Source organism: Pinus tabuliformis, chromosome 1_2 (genome assembly GCF_031772625.1).
Source record: "Pinus tabuliformis cultivar Carrire ecotype Pingquan chromosome 1_2, CPIR1, whole genome shotgun sequence".
NCBI classification, from domain to species: Eukaryota; Viridiplantae; Streptophyta; class Pinopsida; order Pinales; family Pinaceae; genus Pinus; species Pinus tabuliformis.
In genome coordinates, this window is record NC_142298.1 from 326835094 (window position 1) to 326856413 (window position 21320).

At 38.4% G+C, this 21320-nt stretch overlaps 1 protein-coding gene across 1 annotated transcript in view; it reads left to right on the forward strand.

The window, feature by feature from the left end:
* LOC149205701 (uncharacterized) overlaps nucleotides 1-21320 on the forward strand; it is a 374510-nt gene that overhangs the window by 55437 nt on the left and 297753 nt on the right. Inside the window, exon 3 of the mRNA XM_089397482.1 lies at nucleotides 1543-1632. Within this exon, the coding sequence (XP_089253608.1) occupies nucleotides 1543-1632 (90 nt within the window). The remainder of the gene's footprint in view (nucleotides 1-1542; nucleotides 1633-21320) is intronic.

Below are 21320 nucleotides of genomic sequence, written 5' to 3' on the forward strand. Positions count from 1 at the left end.
TCATAGGAACCATAGTTGCCAACCACCTCATATTCTTCATGAGGTCATATCGTGTTATCATGTAGTAGAGTTCAAGGCACATTGTATGCATGCCTTCATGTATCATACGGAAGGAAGAGTTCCTTTTTCTTTCATCATGTTTATGAGATAGAACATTTTAACCATTCTATTTGCAACCATATGATGACATGACTTTATCTATCTATTATCAAATATATACATACCTCTTCCTTCATGTGGTCATCTAGACTTTCTAGTAGCTTCCTTTCCTTGCTTGTGGACGAAAAATACTTCAACCAACTTGACATGCTGGATATCTTTGTCATCATACCGTCATCCTTTTAAATTGTGGATCCACACAAGGTGGAATGTAGACCACATATGTGACACTTGTTTCTTCTAAGTAGAGGTGAACCTTTTAACAAAAATTCCAATGGAGGATCTTCATGATCCTCATTTTGCAAATGCTTCTTTCCTAATAATGAGGTGTGACAAAGTGTTATCTTCCTATTTTCCTAGATGAATTTCTCCAACCATATAAATTGCTTACTTCGGTTGTCTTTCTATGTTACCAATGGAGATGCTATGAGCTACTTCCTTTCTATCATGTACTATGACTGCTTCAACCATATAAACTTCTACTTTGGCTGTTGAATGAGATTTTCTTCCCTTTGATTTATCAAGGGATTCATTGTAACTTTTTTTAGTTTCTCTCCATCCCCCCCCAACTTTTTTTTGTGATCCAGAGGAACCCAGCAGCCCGCCTGACACGTAACTACTGGTAAATCTCTGGGGGTCTACGGCCTGTCCTCTCCATAAACCAGGTCGCAAACAGGAAGATTTGAACTTGGGTCTCTCTTGTTTCGACGATTTCACATATCTCGGATTACCAATTGAGCTGTCCCCCAAGGACTTCTCTCCATCCCTTTATTCATAAGGGATTTTCTTCTTTCTCTTCACTTTAATCCCTTATTCCTCAAGGGATCTAATAAATCATCATAATTTTTCTTGGGAGTTAGGGGACTTTCCCCATAAGCATCCCTGTTCCCCTATTGGGGACCTTGTGGTTTGCTTTCATAGTTAGATCCAAAATTAACTTAGAATAAAATAATCACATATGCTAATTGCAATTTAGTTTAGTCTTCCATTTCACTTGATCATTTAATTGATAAGTTTTGTTTCTTATGCTTAAGTTTTTGTTTCTTAAATTTCTTCCATGTGGCCTTAGTACCTACCCCTCCTAGGATAGGTGGCAATTATCGCCACCCTTGAGAATCTTGCAAACTACACTTGTCATTTCAGTGTGATTTCTTAGCATTGTGTAACTTGTTTGAATGCAATTTGCATTAAGTTATTTTCTAATTAGGTGGCACATTCTCTTCTCAAATTTCATTTTCAACTTGAGCTGATTTAATCAATTTTTTTATTGTTGTAAGCCTCACTGGTTTGGAAATTCCGGCTTCTAATTAGTCTAGACACTTTGTTCTTGAATTTTCAGTTTTAGCTTTTATTGATTTTATCGTCATCTACTTGGTTCTCCAGCACGCAGAAATGAATGATGAAAGTGTGCAGCTGAAGACATTACAAACTATATTGATTATATTCCAATCACGGCTACAACCAGAAGATGAGGTGTGTTAATTTATAGGATTATATGCTACACTTTCAAGTGGTGAAAATTTAAATTAGTTACAATTGCTGCAAGATAAATAGATGGTTTATAACAGGTATTTCTTTCCTTGTTTATGATCTGATGGCCTGAGAAACCATTGCTTAATTCACTTAGTTTTACCATTTATTTAGGCAACAGTATTTTGGGTTACACTTCTGTTCATGATTTTCAATCTATAAAACAGAATAGACCTTACTATAAATAACCTGCTGTGGCAGCAAAGACATTGCCAAAGGTCAAAATGACAGTGAGTTATTAATGACATTGAATCAATTAGTTCACTAAAATCAAGAAAAATACACGTTCTCAATTCAAAACAGCCAATTGGACTGAAAATTACACTATGTCCGAAAGTGCAATGTGGCATGGTTATGTTTCAAGGCATTTCTGATTTAAATGACAAAAGGAATAATAAAGAAACTGGATAAAAGCGATACATTTATATCTCAAACTACTAGACATTTGGAAATAGTGAGACTAATTCATGCACATCCAGCACTATAAATTTCCCCCAGAACTGGTTGAAGATTGCTCCCTGTTAAATAATGCAATATTGTTGGACCTAGCTGTGCCATTCTTTTAAGGGGTTTAATATATGCTTGAAGTTGCATGGAAGGGGATGTCTTTTATATGTTAGAAGACTAATTCTCAATTTGTTGGTGATGCAGCCCTATCTGATGCCTTTCATGCGTTTAACGGGTCTTGGCTAGGGAATCTAGAAGTTGGTTTGACCCATTGCTTGTATTATGTTACATATAACAACACCAAATTACAAAATTTTAGATTACAAAGGCCAAAACCTTCCAGTTCATGTTACATAATAAAGCCATAACCTGACTTTATTATATTACATATAATGACACTGCCAAATTACAAAAATTGAGATACAAAGGTCAGAGCCTTTCAGTTCATGTTACATAATATGACCATAACCTTGACTTTTGAAAAGTTGTAACATGGAGATGATAAATGAGAATCAAATTGGTGTGAAGGGAATGGTTTGGATCTTATCAAATACATCTGTGAGTTATCCCACATAACAGTGAAAATTTGTCTTTTGCAGAGTTTTCCTTGTTTTACTTCTAACTGATCCATTTTATCACTAATTATGTCATTTGCACCATGTTTCCTGCTACAAATCTTAACATCTTGGTTCTTTTTTGGTCTTGTCTACATCCAAGTTTATGCTTTTCATAGGTCTCCTATGTTAGATACCTAATACTAGGGATTATGGTGTCTTGTAAATATTATTATTTAGAATTAGGAAAAGTCATAGGTGAATAGAAACAATCATTGGTTGTGTGGGAAGATGAAACCAAAGGTCATCTCTATATGTATTTATACGTGGCTCTCTTTAATAAAATTTAATACATGTGTAGTTATTCAAGGTCTGTCTTGTCATTAGTATCAAAGCCTTGGTGTTTGTTCTTGTTTTTGGTAACTCCATAATCTATGGAGGTTCTCCCTCCTCTTGTTCCAAGTACTTTTACCAAGTTGGCCTTCAGTGGTTGGAGGTCACAAAAACTGGCTAGTGCATCGGTCTGTGTTTGTAAACCCTTGGGAGTAGAGGCCAACAAGATCAAGTTGTCAACTAATAGGAGTAGGGAGATCAACACCTGCTGTAGAAGACAACGAGTACCTTCCCACATATAGCCTCACAAAGGAAGGATTCTAGCTCTACAATATAGATCCCTAAGAGGGTCGGGGAGAGGGGGGCACCCTTGTTTTACCTAGATGGTACTCTGAATGAAGTTAGAAAGGTGGTGTGCCATCCTAAGGAATCCCAAAACTGAATAGTCTCATGATGGCTGTCAGTAGGGTCTCAGTTATGCTTCTGTCCTGGAGTCTCTGGAATAATGCCTCCCTTTGTACTGTGTCAAATGCTCTCTGAATGTTTACAAAACAATTGTAAACATTTGAAGAGCGATGATGGGCCTCCTCAATAATGACTCTGAGTGTGAAGAGGTGATCAATCATCTAGTAGTTGGGGTGAAAACCTACTTGTCCTCTAACCTTGAGTTGATGGCTCTCTAGTTCCTTAGAAAGCCACTGGTGTAAGACTGTGGCTTAAAGATTGGAGAATGTATTACCCACCATGATAGTTTGATAGTTGTTTTGATTAGAACTACCCCCTGATTTGTGAATTGGATGAATAATGTGTCTAACCCAGGATGGGGTGTTGAATTTTGTAGCTATGGTCGATCTTCATAATTATATTTTAGCCCTTGTAATGTATAAAGAATTTGAAAGACATGTTCTTAATGTTACTTTGATTATTTAGTCCTTGAAAGAATTTATATAAGACATGTTCTTCATGTCAGATGTAAAAGAGAAGTTTTCAAAATTTGAAATTTGAATTTTTGGGCTCCAAGTTAGTCAAGTTGGCCCATTGAAGAGACACACCCATTCTGGAGAGGCAAACCACTATATAAAGGCGTTCAACCTCCTCCACAAAGGCACCATTTTCGACCATCACCCAGGAAAGACAAGTTTTGGGCATCCAAGCGAAGGATAAGAGGAAGAAGAAGGACGAAAAGAAGGATGTAGATCTCTCTCTAGTTCGCATTTCTCTCTCTCCGATTGTCGCACGTGTGACTTTTTCTAGGCAGGTTTAAATTCTAGGTAGTTTTCTAGGGAGGCTGAAATTCTGGGCAAGCCAAAATTCTGGGCAAATCTAAGAAGGCCGAAATCTTGAAGAGAAAAAGTTTGACTTGGTTTGACTTGACTTGAGGGTTAGAGACCAGGTTTGACCATAGCTTGTTGATCTTGTTGATGTCATAGTTAACTAGCCGCATTAGATGTATCTCTTGTTGAACTCAAGAATTTCTTTGAAAAGGTTGCTGGGTTTTTCCCCCAAGTGGGTTTTCCCCAGGGTGAATCTTGTGTTCTCCTTTTGTGCATTGTGATCTCTACTGTCTTTATGGTTTATGGTTGAATTTTTGAAGTGTAATTGCTTAATGATAAACTGAAATTGTTAAAAGAAGATCTATATCATTCGAAGTAATTACCAATAGTTCATAAATATTGTGCTTGTATCTATTGCACTTGAAAAATCAACATGGTTTCAGAGCTTTGGTGATGAAAAGGACGTTGAGATCACTCTTGAAGAAGCTTTGGTAAGAGATCACTCTTGAAACCCTAGATCTACAATCTATTTGCTTGTCTATGACTATGGGTTCCCACATGAAGGCAAAAAAAAATAAGAAGGAGATACAAATTTCAGGGCTTGGAACACAAGGACTGATCTTCTCCTTGCAAAAAAAGGTCTCTTGGGTATTGTAAAAGGAAAGGTTATCAAACCAGAAAAAGATGAAGAGAAATAAAAGTTTGAGACAGGTGATATCACAACCATGACCATCATTGTGGACTCTATCAAGGATCACTTGATTCCTTATGTTTCAAGTCTTCAATCTTCAAAGCAGATGTATGATGCCCTAACCAATTTGTTCACTATCAACAATATTGGTCAAGCCATGAGTTTGAAGAATGAACTTCATGATGTTAGAATGACAAGGAATGATACTATAGCCTCATACTTTATGAGGATATCTCAACTAAGAGATCAACTACAAGCAATTGATGAAGTTGTTTCTGATAAGGAATTAGTAACCACAACACTCAATGGTTTACTTGAATCATGGGATGCTTTTGCAATAGGAATATGTGCTAGAAAAGATGCTCCGAAATTTGATGAACTATGGACCAATTGTACTCAAGAAGAATCAAGGCTCATATCAAGAGGAAAGATTCAAAGATTTGATGAAGGCGATTCTCAAGCATATGCAACACATTTCAAGAAAGGTGGAGGAAGAAAGAAGTTTGGTTTTCAAGGAAGAAATGGAGGAAGAAGAAATGAAGGAAGAAGACTGGAAGAAAGAAGATCTGCCCCTCAAGGAAGGAGAGACATGTCAAAGGTTCAATGCTATCAATGTCACAAATTTGGTCACTTTAGACACGATTGTCCTGAAAGATCAAATGATAGAAAGAGAAAAGAGAAACAACATTCCTCTGCAACATATTTTGAAGAACTCCCAAAGAGACCAAAGAACAAAATTTCAGATAATAAAGAATTCTTCTATTTTTCTGCTCTTACTGGTTATGTTGCAGATAGTGAAGACTTGTGGCTAGTAGATAGTGGTGCCTTAAGGCACATGACGGGAGATTGAGACAACCTCACAAGTCTGATGGAAAGAAGATTAGCACAAAAGGTGGAACTTGGAGACAACAATAGTTATGCAATCAAAGGCATTGGGAAGACATCCATTGAACTAGAATTAGGTGATAGTGTTCATCTCAACAATATATTATATGTGCCAGGTTTGAAGAAGAATTTGGTTTCTATTTCATGCTTGGAAGATAAAGGAGATAAAGTAGCATTTGTTGATGGCAAAGTTCTTGTTTGGCCCAAAGGCTCTAGTATTGATTCTACTAGAATAATTGGAGTTTGTGAAGGAAGGTTGTATAGACTTTTGAAACAACCTACTCAAGCATTTGTACATAATGATATTAATCCATGTGAGCTTTGGCATAAAAGATATGCTCACCTTCACTATAAAGCTTTTCCAACCTTAAAGAAAATGGTTTCAAGTGTTCCAGATTTGCAGGAAGAGCATGAAGGAGTATGTAAAGGATGTGCGCTTGGAAAGAATGTCAAGAAACCTTTTCCAAGCAGTGAAAGTAGATCCAAGAAGTTTTGGACTTAATCCATTTTGATGTATGTGGTCCTATGCTAGTGAAGTCTCTTGGAGGCTCTTTGTATTATGTAACATTCATTGATGATTTCTCCCGCAAGACGTGGATCTACTTCATGAAGATGAAAGATGAAGTCTTTGACAAGTTCCAAAAATTCAAAGCTAAAGTTGAAAACTTGAAGGGAAAGAAGATCAAAATCTTGAGATCTGATAATGGAGGAGAATATATCTCCAAGGAGCTCATTGCCTTTTGCAAAGAAGCTGGGATTAAGAGGGAGCTAATAGTCCCTTATAATCCACAACAAAATGGAGTTGCTAAAAGAAAGAATAGAACCATTGAAGAATCTGTCAAGGCAATGATGCATGATCAAGACTTACTTATGTTTCTGTGGAGTGAAGCATCGATGAAAACTGTCTACATTCAAAAGAAAAGTCCTCATCAAATCTTGGAAGACAAGACTCTTGAAGAAACATTCAACGGAAAAAAATCTCAGGTTGGTCATTTAAGAATATTTTGTTGTCCTATTTATATTCATGTTCCTAAAGATAAGAGAAGGAAGTTAGAGCCTTCAGGAAAGAAAGGAATATTCATTGGTTATAGTGAATCATCAAAAGCATATAAAATATATATTCTAGGACAAAAACAAGTTGAAGTTAGCAGGGATGTGAATTTTGATGAGAATGTGGCTTATTGGAAGTTTAAAGAAGTGGACTCTGATGAGGACGAAAAACATGAAGCTCCCAAGGAAGAAGGATTTGGTCCACTGAATCTTTTTGAACATCCTCTTGATCATCAAGAAGAGCCAAAAGGGCCAAGAGAACCACTGGCCTTGATTGCTGTTCCTGAAATGAAGAAAAGGCTAGCTTGGTTGAGATCCACTTTGTAGGAAGCCGAAGGACATTCAGCACCACGTGGCACTTTCAGGGAAAGCAAGATGGCAAAGAGGTTTTTTGGTTATGCAATGTTGATGACTCATCTTATTGATGTTGAACCTTCCCCCTATGAAAAAGTCACTAAACAACAAGTTTGGAAGGATGCAATGTTGAAAGAATACCAATTGTTTATGAAGAATGATGTATGGGAAATTGTGCCTAGACCTCAAGGAAAATCAGTGGTGTCTTCCAAATGGGTATACAAGATCAAGCATGCATTGCAACATTCACAAATACAAGGCGAGATTTGTGGCTAGAGGTTTCTCCCAAAAAGAGGGAGAAGACTATGACAAGACTTTGGCTCTGGTTACTAGGTACACTACCATTGGATCCATTATTTCTATTGCTTCTTCTATGGGTTGGAGCATAATATTCAAAACCGACTGGTTCAAACTGTAAACCGGTCAAACCCGCCGGTTCATTATGCGGAGGTACTTGACCAATAGAAAAATCGGATTTTATGCATGTGGGCTAGGGGTTTTGGCATTAACCGACCATGAATCGACCGATTCCGTCATAAAACGACTGGTTCATTACCAGCTCGGTTGCGGACCCCATGTGAGTTGTTTTTTGGCTTTTCTGAGCGGTTTTGAGGGAAACTAGGGGATATTTCCCTCCAAAAACAACCCCTCCAAGCCTTTAAAATGATGCCTCCCCTCTCATTTGCCTCACACATCTCAAGATTCTCAACCCTAGCAACGCTGGCAATCAATGGTAATGTTATATTCTTAAATTAAAAGTGACACTTCCTTTATCTTTCATTTTCATTCTTTTACTTAAATTTTTAACATTACCATGAAATGACTTAGGAAGTTTGAGAGTGGTTTTGACCTCATTGGATTTCATATGGAGAAACTAGATTTTAGATATCACTCAAAATCCAACAAACCTAATGATTTCAGGATTTCAAGAATTAGGGGCTTGCAACATTTCCAATTGATTCTATCGTGCTTGAGGGTATGAGATTGACATTTGATCAAGAGCATGAAGCCCTTTAAGCACCTTGATGTTGGTGGCATTGATTGTTGAACTTCATTGATGTTGGTGGTATTGCTTGTTGAACTCTTCTAGCATGGCCTTAACAATAATGTACCCTTCACTCAAAGAAAAATAATTGGTTAGGCATGCTAAGCTTTTTCTACCATATTATATGGCTGAGGAGATGAACCCTTCACATAAACGGTTAGGCATGTTAAAATTTTTCAATTTCTACCATATTATAAGGTTGAGCAATCCATGTCTGAGGACTTTGAGCTAGATGATGTTTATGTTGCTCTTGTTGATGATGCCATTTCTTGTAGTGCTGAGTCAATGATGAGTTTCATGAGTAATCGTGTTGATCAATGATTTGTAGTTTTGATGTCTAGTTTTGCTGCTATTACTACTATTACTGAGGTTACAGAGGAGTCTGAGGAGTCCTTAGACTCTAAGCCAGATGATGTTTATGTAGCTCATGTTGATGTTCCCATGTCTAGTAGTGTTGATGAGCTTCATCATGTTGAGGAGTGATCATGTTGATCACTGATATATATAGTTGTTGTAGGCCTTTGGCTCCATAGCTTGTAGCATTGTTTTTGGGTTCTAGAGGCCATTAAGAGCCTCATTTATTATGTATTTTGTTGCCGATATGTATTGCACTCGGTACCATTTTGATATATTCACCTTTACATGGTATATAGATAAGCAAACTTTGTATACTTTGTCTTTATTTGTTTGGAATCTATTGAGAAATTTAGGGCATCAAGGTTAAGTGATTTCTCTTCTATTAGTAATTGCTTGTGAATGATTTTTACTTCTAGATTAGGATCATCTTTTAATTATGTTATTATAATGTTATTCTTCATCAAAAAACTATTCATGAATTGTAAAGAGACAAGAGACACAAAATATAGGCTATCGGCCAGGACCAAAACCTCTCACTCTTGAGAGGAAAACCCGAACAAACTCTTCTTCTTATAGAAATTCCAATTGACGAATACCAAGACCAAGACGCTTGACCTATTTGCCTCCCCAAGTCCAAGTCACAAAGTTCCCTTGATGAGTTCCTTCTTCCTTGTGTCAATGATAGACACACTTCACAATTCTTCCTCCTTCTCGGTTATATCTCTGAGTTTCGGATCCTAGGGACAAACCTTCAAATTTCGGTCCTAGATCAGAAACCCTAGCTCATGAAGATGGACCAACTTATACCCTTGTTTTCCTTTGATCTAGAAGGAGACTTCTTCTCCTTGAACTTGGCTAGGAGACCACCTTGACTTTCTCCTTGATTTGACCTTAAATATGACTGTGATACTTCAACTCCTTTCTGCAGTTTGGACAACAAAGGTTCCTCGCACGTGTGGATAATTTCAGCCCTTAAAATAGACCCAAAACAAAGCTGGGGACTTCGCTCTTCCTTCCCTTCCTTTCGCTGATTATAAAGCTTTCTTTTGATGACCTTCACACCCCTTACAAACTTCAGACTTGCACCAAAATTTCCTTCTCTGAAATGAGGCCGAGTGGCCTATTTATAGTTGTTTGCCATGCTAATTAGCCGACATGACATGTAGGAGAGCTGACATGTCCTTTGGTGAAGATATTATTATCCTTCTTGAAGCCGACTTGAGGAGGAGACTTTGCTTGGTCTTGGAGGGCCTTCCTATACATTTAATGACTCATACAAAAGTGTAACATGCCCAAGAAGGGTCCTTCATACATGACATTGACTCTCTTTGACTTTATGACCAATCCTAAAGGCTCACAATGGGAGCCATTACTAAAAATAAAATTCCTTGCTCATGAAACCCATGAGACAAGCATTACAAAGATAATTTTATTTTTTTGTCTTTACATCAATTACATAAAATCACATTTACACATGTCATTATGAAGACCGAACCTAGTTACATTTATTGTTTTAAATCTTAAAAATAGTTTTTTTCATTTAAAATAAATTATTTCATTTATTTTTTAAAGACCGGTTCATCGAGATTTGACTAGTCCAGTTTTTCCGGTTCCGGTCATCGGTTTCGTGTTGAAAAGTGTAGCAAAGAAGGTCTCCTTCTTTACTTGTGCCTTAGTCAAGAGAGACCACGAGGTGTCTTCCTTTTGTCAAGAAGGAGTGCGTGGAGATGAACGAGTTAGTAGATTCATGCATGGAGTTGGAGGGTCAATTAACTGGATCTCCAAGTGGTAGTTCAAATTTGGGATAAGACGAGTTGATAGCTTTAGTTTAGATTGAGGCAAGGACGAGTTATAAACTTATGATTTGAGAGAGTTCAGTTCGAACTCAGTTAACCAAGTCAATCGCAACGACAATTCCAATTTCGTAATATTCTAATTATAATTTCTCCAAGTGTGAGTTTAAATTTAGAGAAGGACGATTGCCTAATTGAGGCATGGACGAGTTAGTGAGTGAGTTCGACTCAGTTAACATTTAACTCAACTCCGTGTTCTAAATTTAAACTTGCTAGATATAGCATGATCGAAATTGATAAAAGGAGGATGAAGGCACATCTTTGATTCATTATTGTCTTGCATGAGTTTGTGTGTGAGCAGAGTTCCTTGTTGTGAGTGCGCATTAGAGGAGCTGGTGTGCAGTATTGTAGAGAGCCTCCTTGTTGCAGTTTTGCGCTAGGAAATAGGAGTCTAGTCCTAAGTAATAGGGAGCCTCCTGTGCTAGGAAATAGGCAACCTGTGGATAAGGAAATTGGGCCTATCTTAGTGCAAGGAAGCAGGTGAGCAGAGGCTGATAGTTTGCGGGGTGTGTCCAGCTAGTATGGTGAGGACAAGTGTGTTCTCTGAGTCACTGTTTGCCTTGTAAGAAATCAGATTGCTTAGTCTCTATCAATAAAAAATACTACAATAAAGAAAGAAGAGGGTTTCCTAGTTGGGTTCCCTAGAAAATGATTGTCTCTTGTGTAATTGTGTCTTTATCTTTGTGTTTAATTTTGCTGCTTCTATTGTTGAGAAATTTTGCATCTTGGTGAAAAAAATAGTTTCAGATTGTTCATTCAAGTAGCAAGCGGAATTTCGTGGAACTTCAACATTCAAGTTTTGAATACTATAGGTTGGAATTTACATCAAATGGATGTAAAGACTGCTCTCCTTAATGGCGTAATTGAAGTGTACTTAGAGAAACCTCAAGGTTTTGAGGTCCATGTTAGAGAGTCTCATGTTCGCAGGTTGAAGAAAGCCTTGTATGGACTTAAGGAATCACCGAGAGCTTGGTATACATGAATTGACAATTATCTGACGAGACTTGGTTTCTCCAAAAGTGATGTTGATCCAAACCTATACTTCAAGGTCAAGAAGAATGAACCTGTGATCCTATTGTTGTTGATGACCTATTTCTGATAGGTATGGAGCATTTGATTATTCGATGTAAGAGGGAGCTAGCTTCCGAATTTGATATGAAGGATCTTGGATTGATGCACTATTATTTGGGGCTAGAAGTATGGCAAAAGCCCGACAAAATCTTTCTTGGTCAAGGAAAATATATTATCAAGATCTTGCAGAATTTTGGTATGATGCATTGCAAGTCGATGTCGTATCCCATGGTTACAAATCTGAGAAAGCTAAGAGACTTCGAGTCTGATTTGATACTTGATAGATCCATCAATGTATCGGAAGCTGATTGGCTCGCTGATGTATCTGGTTAATACCAAGCGAACATATGCTTTGCAGTGAACACTATGAGCCAATTCCAAATGGAACCTAGACACGATAATTAGATTGCAACGAAGCACATACTGAGGTACTTGCCTGGTATGGTTGACCATGGTTTGAGATATGTCTCAAATGGTGATATTTAGCTATAGAGTTATACAAATGCAGATTGGACAGGGAGTGTTGAAGATAAGAAGAGTACATCTGGAGGTTTCTTTAGTTTGGGCTCTGCTATGATTTCATGGATGAGTAGGAAGCAAAGATTTGTCGCACTCAGTATTGCCGAGGTAGAATATATTGCAGTTGGCTTGGCGATTTGTGAACTAGTGTGGCTTCAGAAGTTACTTGCGGGACTATTTGATCATGTACTCGAGCAAACTGTGATAATCAAAGCTGTGTGAAGTTGATAGCGAATTGAGTGTTCCATGACAGGTCGAAGCACATCGAGATCAAGTACCACTTCATCCGTGACATGGTGCAAAAGGGAGCAGTTTAGCTCCAATATGTTTCCATTGATGAGATTGTAGATATTTTGAAAAAGCCTCTGTCTCATGTGAAGTTGTACGCTTCAAAGACAAGCTTGGACTTGTGGAGAATGGCTCTCTCGTTGAGAGGGAGTGATGATGAGATAACATCGTGGACTGACATTCTCCCTGTGTCAAGTACTCTGACCCGCATTAGGGAAATTGTCCATGTGTCAAGTACTATGGCCCGAATTAGGGAGAATGGTCTTGTAATGTTCCTTTTTTTGGTGTTCCTCATGGCATGGTTAGGATGGACTTTTAGGGCTGGGGCAGACAGGTCACAGGGGTAGGCTTACTTCATCAGTCGGCCAAGGGGCTTCTGGAGGTGTTTCATGGGGTTTTGAGGAGTTTTTATGAGGTTCGATGGCATTTGCTTGGTATATTTCATCATCTGCATAGTTTGCCTTTCGTTCCATTGCATTCTGACAACTTTCAAAAAATTGAGTTATTAATGGGCCTGACTCAATTAATTACACTTAAGGTGGCATTTCGGGAGGAATACTTGGTAGAACACCTTAGTGTAATAGCTCGTTGGAACCGGAACGAGAATATCTATAAGATGGGATGGCTAGAAGTGATTTTCGGTGGCTTGAGGAGGCATGGTGGCCAATTTACCATTTTCCCACATTAAAAAGAATATTTTAATTAAGGGAAATGTGCTCAATGATTAAAATAATAATAAAATAGGAGCTTCTAGAGGGGTCCATCAAATCTATAAAAAGAAGAGGAGGAGGCCATTAGAGGACATCTTGGATTTGATATTTCTTCTTGTATGAGAGGTTGAGAACTCGATTCTCTACTTCAACAGTAGCTGCAGGACGGAAACCCTCTAGTGATTCAGTGGGATTGGGTGAGTACCCATCTCCCCTTGGTGAATTCATCCAGAATTCACAAGAGAGCTCAACAGTGACATTTCAATTCAGTTTGGAGGGCCAACACAACATTGGAGCAGATTCTTGAGGCCAGTTTCCCATCTCAACTATTTTATTGTATCAGCATGTAAACCCCAGTTTATATATTTTTTTCGATGTGGTTCACGGGGCACCGGAGGTGGGCCGCTACGTCCACGTAGACAGGCACGGCCATCAGGCCTACCCCCGAGGGCGTCGAGGAGATTTGACCCCGTGACCTCTCAAACCGGGAGAGTACTATCAACGGGAACTCGACCATTTGAGCTATCCCTCGGGGGCTGTAAACCCCAGTTTATATTATAATAAAGCTGAGATTATTTTCTGCTTATCGAGTTATGGAATTGCATGCATTCTATTTGTTATATTTTACATGGCAATCTTTTGTTAGTTGAATGGTTATTTTATGAAGAATTTTTGGTTAAGCTAGATTTCTGCCAAATTAACAAAATTTCCCATTTGGGACATTATAGGTCTGGAGGACTGACATTCTTCCTTTGTCATGTAGAAGAAGAAGAAGAAGAAATTTTAATGTCCACGAAGCTGAAGATAGTCTATGGGACAAAGTTCCTCGCCATTTGATTTATGCATTACACCCTTTTCCTATGCAACACGACAATGAGTGCTCCTAATTTCTCAACAATCCCCTCGCTGAATAAATTATCCCAAGTGCTAGCTGTCAGGATATTTACATAATTTTCCTTGCTGTGTTTGAAGGTCTCACATTCAAATGAAATGCTTTTCTGTTTCCACTTTTTCGGTAGTGCAAAAAATACACAGTCTTTCTTCTCAAACTTCTTTTGGTCTTTCCATCGCCTTGTTTCACAACAGAGTTGATGAGAATTAGTTCTTAATCGAGCAATAAAAATTTTGACTCTCCAATAGATATTGGCCCCTATGTACTCTTTTTGATGATGATTACGAGTGGGATTAAACTCTTCAATATAGTACTTTCTCTTTCTCCCTAGCTCTTTACCCCAAGTACGCTTGTGGAACTTATCCATAGTAAAAATATTTATCTCTTTATTATTTGTGGGGCACATGTTCAAGTTAATACTCGATTTACTAAGCCATTTGTTATTTTGACACATCCAAGTCTTCTTTCTTTTTTGCATAATATGTCATTGAAGACAACCTTAGGCCATCTGCCTTCTTCCATTTGCTAATTTTTTTTTAAGTATCTTATGAGTCGCACCACAGTAGTTGCTTCAATAGGAGTAGCGCCCACTTCACTTAGCAAGATATCATATGGAACTGAACTTTTGATTTTGAACTTGTTTGTAATCAAGCGTTTTTGAATTTTCTCAATTTGCTTCCACTGTAAGTCAGATGTACTATTGGCCCACAGTTCACATCCATAGAGAACCACCAAAATCACTAAAAGCCCAAAAGAGTTTGAATTGGTCTTACAATCCCGTAACTCTACGTCTCTGCACCTGTTTTGAAAAGCATAGATTGCTTTCCAACCTCCCAAAGTTCTTTTCTTTTTGCAGCCTTCACAACATATATTTCTATTGAAGTCAATTCTAAGGTATTTGTACTCTGCAACTTCTTCAAGTGTGTTGCATTCAAAGTAAAACTTATGTTAACTATGTTTTCTTTTGTTAGAGAAAACCACCACTTTCGTCTTGCTAATATTGACTTGCATCCCCACTGTTAAACACACACATGGCAGAGACAAAATAGGAAAGATAAACATGAGATGCGTTTCTTATTCACAATGATACATATTTATAATACATAGGAGTGACCCTTGGTTTCATATTCCAAGTGGTCCCTTGGACTCCTTTTGGCTGTTCAGCTTCCACACCAACCCTTAGAGGATTAGGTGTCCAACATTCCCCCCCTTAATCCGAAGGGTTATGTATGAGTCCAAGAAGAGAGCTGTAATACAAAATGTGCAAAAATGCATGGCAGCACTAGGCTGAATGTGCTCTATGAAATGTTGGTATAAGGGAGGTGGTTTAAGGATGACCACCAACACTGGAACGCTTAGTGCAGTTCCCAGAACTCTTCCAAGTCTGGCATGAAGCTCAGGTCTTCTGCTAGAGGAAGTGCTCCTGATGTTTTGAAGAGGGAAACCTTCAACCAATAAAGGGAGGTCTCACCCTGCATAAAAGGGAGAACCTCAACCTGAAAAGGGAGGTCTCAACTTGTGATGGTTTAAGGATGACCAACAACTCTGGAATGCTTAATGCAATTCTTGGAACTCTTTCGAAACTGGCAAGAAGCTGAAGTCTTCTGCTAGAGGAAGTGTCCCCAATTCTTTGAAAATGTATCACCGACTAAAGGCATGCTCAGGGGCATCTTTGTCTCTGGCTACAATTCTGAATCTGGTATGGCAGGTTGTGGCTCAGGCTCGCTTGATGTGGCTTTGAAGCTTGTAGATGACCATCATTTCCCCCCTTGTCAGATACAAGGTGAGATGATGGAGAAAACTCAACTGCAACACTGTTCAATACTCTAGAACAAGTTCGGACATATGACTGAAATATCTTCTTGGCTATTGATGCCCATTTCCAAGAAGCGATCCATCCAAGATGAATCCTTGTTCTTGTAGGAGGTTTGTTTCTGAAGCATCTGTTTGAAGAATGACTGGTTTTATGATAGTGCTTACATGGATGAAGATCAAAACAATGATCTTTCATATGGCCAACTCGGTCACAGTGTTGGAATTTCATAATCTGTTGTTGTTGGAATTTCATAATCTGTTATTGTTGCTGTGGAAGAAGAGTAGATTCTGGAACAGCTGAAGGTGAACTGTCATGAAGGAATCCAACACTCTGAAATTGAATGGGCTTTGAGTAATCTAGAATATGAAAGGAAACCTCCTTATCATATCCAAGACCTGTTTTGTGCTTGTTGTGGACAAGCTCTTCCCAAGGTCTGATGATGGGCTTGGGAAGTGCAAGCTGAACTTCTGCATCTTTATGCGAAATTGCTCTTGAAATTGGCAGTTGATGGGGATCAAACTCAACATTACTGACTTGATGACTTGCTGGTTGTTGATAGGATCCTGTTTCAAAGTCAAATAAGGAATTGTTTTGAACAAGTTTAGAAGGATGTCTTTTCTATTGTAACTCCTCTTGCTGTAGCTTTGTCTCAAGCTGCAAAAACTCAATATTTTCTTGTACATTTTTCAAACAGGTTTGAATGTTTGCGACAATGGCTTTATCAATCATAATTGTATTGTCCATAGTAGAATGTATTAGAGTATTCAATAATTCTAATACAACACCCATTCTATCCATTTCACAATAATATCACTGCAAAAAGATTGATTGGCGTACAACTTTGTCTTCAAAAATATTCAAGTATGTAGGCTCTCAATATACCTCCATATACAATGCAATTTCATACCATATGACATATGGCCATAAAAAAGGGCAAATCCCACATACCATATTACGTACTACTTTCATGGCATGCCATACATACCTTTCATGTCATACCATACATACCTATACCTATGATATGTTCACCACATATAACTCATGGCCTTCACATTATATGCCATATAAAAGGGCCAACGTGCTCACGTTTTATGGTCTTCAAAACATATCACTCAACATATGAGCCAAGGTTCAAATTTAATATGTATGAAAAAATATATATATCCACCATTATCTATACCATAAGGCCCCCTTTTAAAAACTCAACTCATATATAAAACAATCATTTAAAGGTTGTCATATGCCCACATTAAAGGTATTTAAAAACTTCAACGCACTTTCCAATGGATTCCATCCCATATGCAGTCAAGCTATCATACTGTATATAATTCATATATATATGGAGTGAATTCACCACACATGATGACTATTCAACACGCTTTTAAAACTACGACCTCAAAAATTCCAATGCGTGACCTTTCAAGGCTCAATGTGCATACCATAACAAGGCTCAAACACACTAGGCCATGAACACACAATCTAATCGGTTGTAATCCACGCTCACCATGATGGAGGGCCGACTGTTTGGAGGTCCGCACGGTGGAGTGGAGTCGCCAACATTCAACGCATTGGAGGAAGACCAACATACGACAAAATCCGAGCCATTCAACGTATAGACTTCAATGCAGCAACCAAACTCTCCTTTCAATACAACGACTGACCAAATGATCGTTTCAATACAGTGAAAAAAGGCTCTTCAATAAAATGACCCTTTCGATGCTTCTCCATTTATCGCAATGGAGCATGGTATAGCAGAGGAGTGATGCCGCAACAGAATGCACCGCATCAGGGAGCCACAAGTAGTGGTTTCAGACCACTTGCAAAGGAGCAGTGGTATGGATGTCGCAAGAGAGACTGGTGGTATACCACTGTTATAGGAAAAACTGTACGCAACGTAGATGGGGGCGATCACTTAAGTTTCAATGTCTGAAGGACAGTCTCCCGTATCTACTGGTCATAAATGGTTCAACGAAAAGCCTTGCCCAACGCGATTAGACAACAACAATAATCGGTGATCAAAGAGCAACAACAATCCACTCGGTGAATCATGTTCTGGTAGCAATTCTGTTTCTTTTTTTTACGTGATTAGGATCGCATCTGCAGGTTTAAATTTCGACCATCTTCATAGGAAATCGAGAGATGGCTAGATAACCCACAACACATCCCATTTCTTATCTCAGCTCACCCGAAGGGCTTCACATGATGGCACAGATAGTAGAGAGCCATTTTCTGTCGTCTAGAATTATCGTCAAATTAACCAAACTTATAACATAGGACGGTATAAAATATACGGTATAAGCCACCAATAAACTATACAGAGTATTTATGGTGTCAGCATTTCTCTCGTAGATTCAAGCTTATATTGGAGATATTCTCGAGCCAATAACCAAGGATTTGTGGCCTTTTATTCATCTTTTGGATGAGATGCAGAACCAAACCGACGGATGGAGGCTCCTTCTGGTTCAGACTCTCATAGAAGCCATTAATGGGGAGGATAATGACAAGCTTAAATTGGACGAACGTTTTTCTAACCTTGCAGAGTATCGAAATAAACTGAAATGCCCTCAACAACTTTCGAAGTTTCCCAGGTAAAATATTATCCAAATGGTTTGCCGAAGGCCTCCCTATATTAGCCACGGGTTTCTGACTAATTTCAGGATTGCATGCAAGCTAACATATGCATATTTGGTAAACTGCAGAATGGTAGGTCGAGAATCGTAGGGACTGTCAGGCACCTCCTAAGATATCTAGAGTGAAGGATCCTACGATAGCTAGAGCACAGGAAGCTCATACCAACGCTTATTTAAGGAGCGGTTCAAGCTACCAATGCTTATTTAAGGAGCGGTTCAAGCTACACTGGGATCTGCAAACCTCTGAGAGATCAATGGGACAACGTGTAGAGAAAATGGCAGTTACACAACAGAGATCATAGCTAGAATTTATCTGAGAAAACATTCATAAAATGCAGAACTGATGGCAGAGATCATAGCTGGAATTTATCTGAGAAAACATTCATAAAATGTAGAACTGATGGCAGAACTGACATGCACAGAGAGGCCACAAAACAAGTGGCTCAAATATGAGCAGGGTAGGATATTGCCTGCTCTGATACCATGTTAAACACACACATGGCAGAGACAAAATAGGAAAGATAAACATGAGATGCATTTCTTATTCACAATGATACATATTTATAATACATAGGAGTGACCCTTGGTTTCATATTCCAAGTGGTCCCTTGGACTCCTTTTGGCTGTTCAGCTTCCACACCAACCCTTAGAGGATTAGGTGTCCAACACTTCTACCAAAAATGCTCAAGGGAAAGTAGGTGCTCTTGCAAGCTAAGAGCAGAATTAGCAATCAAATAAGGTCATCCGCATACAAAAGAAGTCTTATAACAAGCTCGCCCAAATGGACACCATCACCACCTTATGAGTTTATCCACAATTCAAGTTTGTCAATATATAGACCAAAAAGGGTAGGGGACAATGGGCACCCTTGTTTTACTCTGATATCACTTCTAAGACTTTCGGAGATGCCGTCTAAAGCTCTGATTTTGCCTTTCACCTCTTCATACAACCTATGAACCACTGTTCTAAGATGTCTAGGAACCCCAAGTTCCTCCATTCTATGCCAAAGTTTATCCCTAAGGACCGTGTCAAAAGATTTCTTGAAATCAACAAAAGGTTCTCTCCTTTTTTTACCCAAACTTTTCCAATGGTGTGCCTTAAATTTACACTGTGATCAATTGTGGAAGTTAAGGTCTGAACCCTACCTGCCCTTTAGCACATTTATTTCTTTCTTCTACCCACTTGCTAATTTTATTTTCTAGCGTCTTCCAAATAGCTTTGCAAACAAGGGGTTTATCATTATGGTCCTATAATTGGAGGGATTATTGACGTCATCACTCTTGAAAAGAGATATCGCTAGATTAGTTGTCCAATTTGTGGGGAACCCCTACTACATGATGTTGTTGAAATTTTTTGTGATGTGAGGCAAGAATTTTCAAACCCCACTTTAGATAATCTGCTTGAATTTCAACTAAGTCTTTTGCTTTTCCAACACCCAACTTCTTAATGCCCATCTCAACCTCTTACATAGTGAAAAGCTTAGTAGTAGTGTTGACCAAGGGGTGAGGGTCAACTTTGGGATCTTGCTCATAAAGTTGCCTTGCATAATCAAACCATTGAGAGGCTGTAATATTATTTTCATTTTGTTTCTTTCTCGGTTGGAGCTCCTTCCAAAATAACTTGGGGTTATTTTTCCCCAAGAAGATTAGTTCTTCCCTCCTTGAGACCATGAAATCAACTTTTTTCTTTCTTAAAATCTGCTTGTAAGCTTTGAGGTTTATGTTATCTTTGTTTGACTCTTTCAACGTTCTCCTTGCCTTTTTGCATTCCTCATTAAACCAAGCATTAACCGGAAAACAATTTGTTTCAGACTTCCTATTTTTTGCTCTTTTGCACTTTGCAAGTGCACTTTGAATTAAATATGTTAGTTCATGCCTCTGAAGACCATGGAATGACATTTTCTCCTTCTCAAAAAGCCTCTGTAGTGTTATTTTGAAGGTATTACAGTTTTTTGGAGACAAAAGAATTCTGTCCTTTGAAGGAGTTTGTTGAATGAGTTTTCGTCCCAAGCTCCTTCTTTCCAATCCAAGAGAAACTTAAGTAAATTGGTTTGTGATCCGAATTAGCAAGAATGGACCTGAAGCATGAGTTTCATTTAACGTCGGGCCCCAAATTACTCTGTTAAGAGTGTGGCCTTTGGTGATTCAACATGTGTCAAGATGTTGACTTGAATTATTGTGGACCAAGACTAGTTCAGATGCCATGTGTCAAGTATTGACCCGAATTATGGCGATTAGTTGATGCTAAATGATGTATCATATGTCTTAAGTACCGACTCGTATTATGGTAAGGAGATACCATAGGTCTGAGGTCCTAACCCTAATGATGGTACCATATTGTTGCTGTTAATTTACAATCTGTCAAAGATGTTTGACTCGATTATGGTAAATGGTTGATGCTATTGGATTACCATGTGTCACAATTGTGACCCGATTATGGTGATGATTCGTTATAACCTTTTCTTAGAGAAATTTGTTCACAATGAAGAACATCTGTCTAGTCATTATGAATACCTCCCTAGCTAAGAGCGCGTGTTGAATTTTGTAGCTATGGTCGGTCTTCATAATTATATTTTAGTATCTGTAATGTATAAAGAATTTGAAAGACATGTTCTTAATGTTACGTTGATTATTTAGTCCTTGAAATACTTTATGTAAGACATGTTCTTCATGTCAGATGTAAAAGAGAATTTTTCATAATTTGAAATCTGAACTTTTTGGCTTCAAGTTAGTCAAGTCAGCATTCCCTCAAGTCATGTTGATCTTCCCTCAAGTCAAGTCGGCCCAGTGAAGAGAGACACCCATTCTAGACAGGTAGACCACTATATAAAGGCATTCAAGCTCCTCCACAAAGGCACCATTT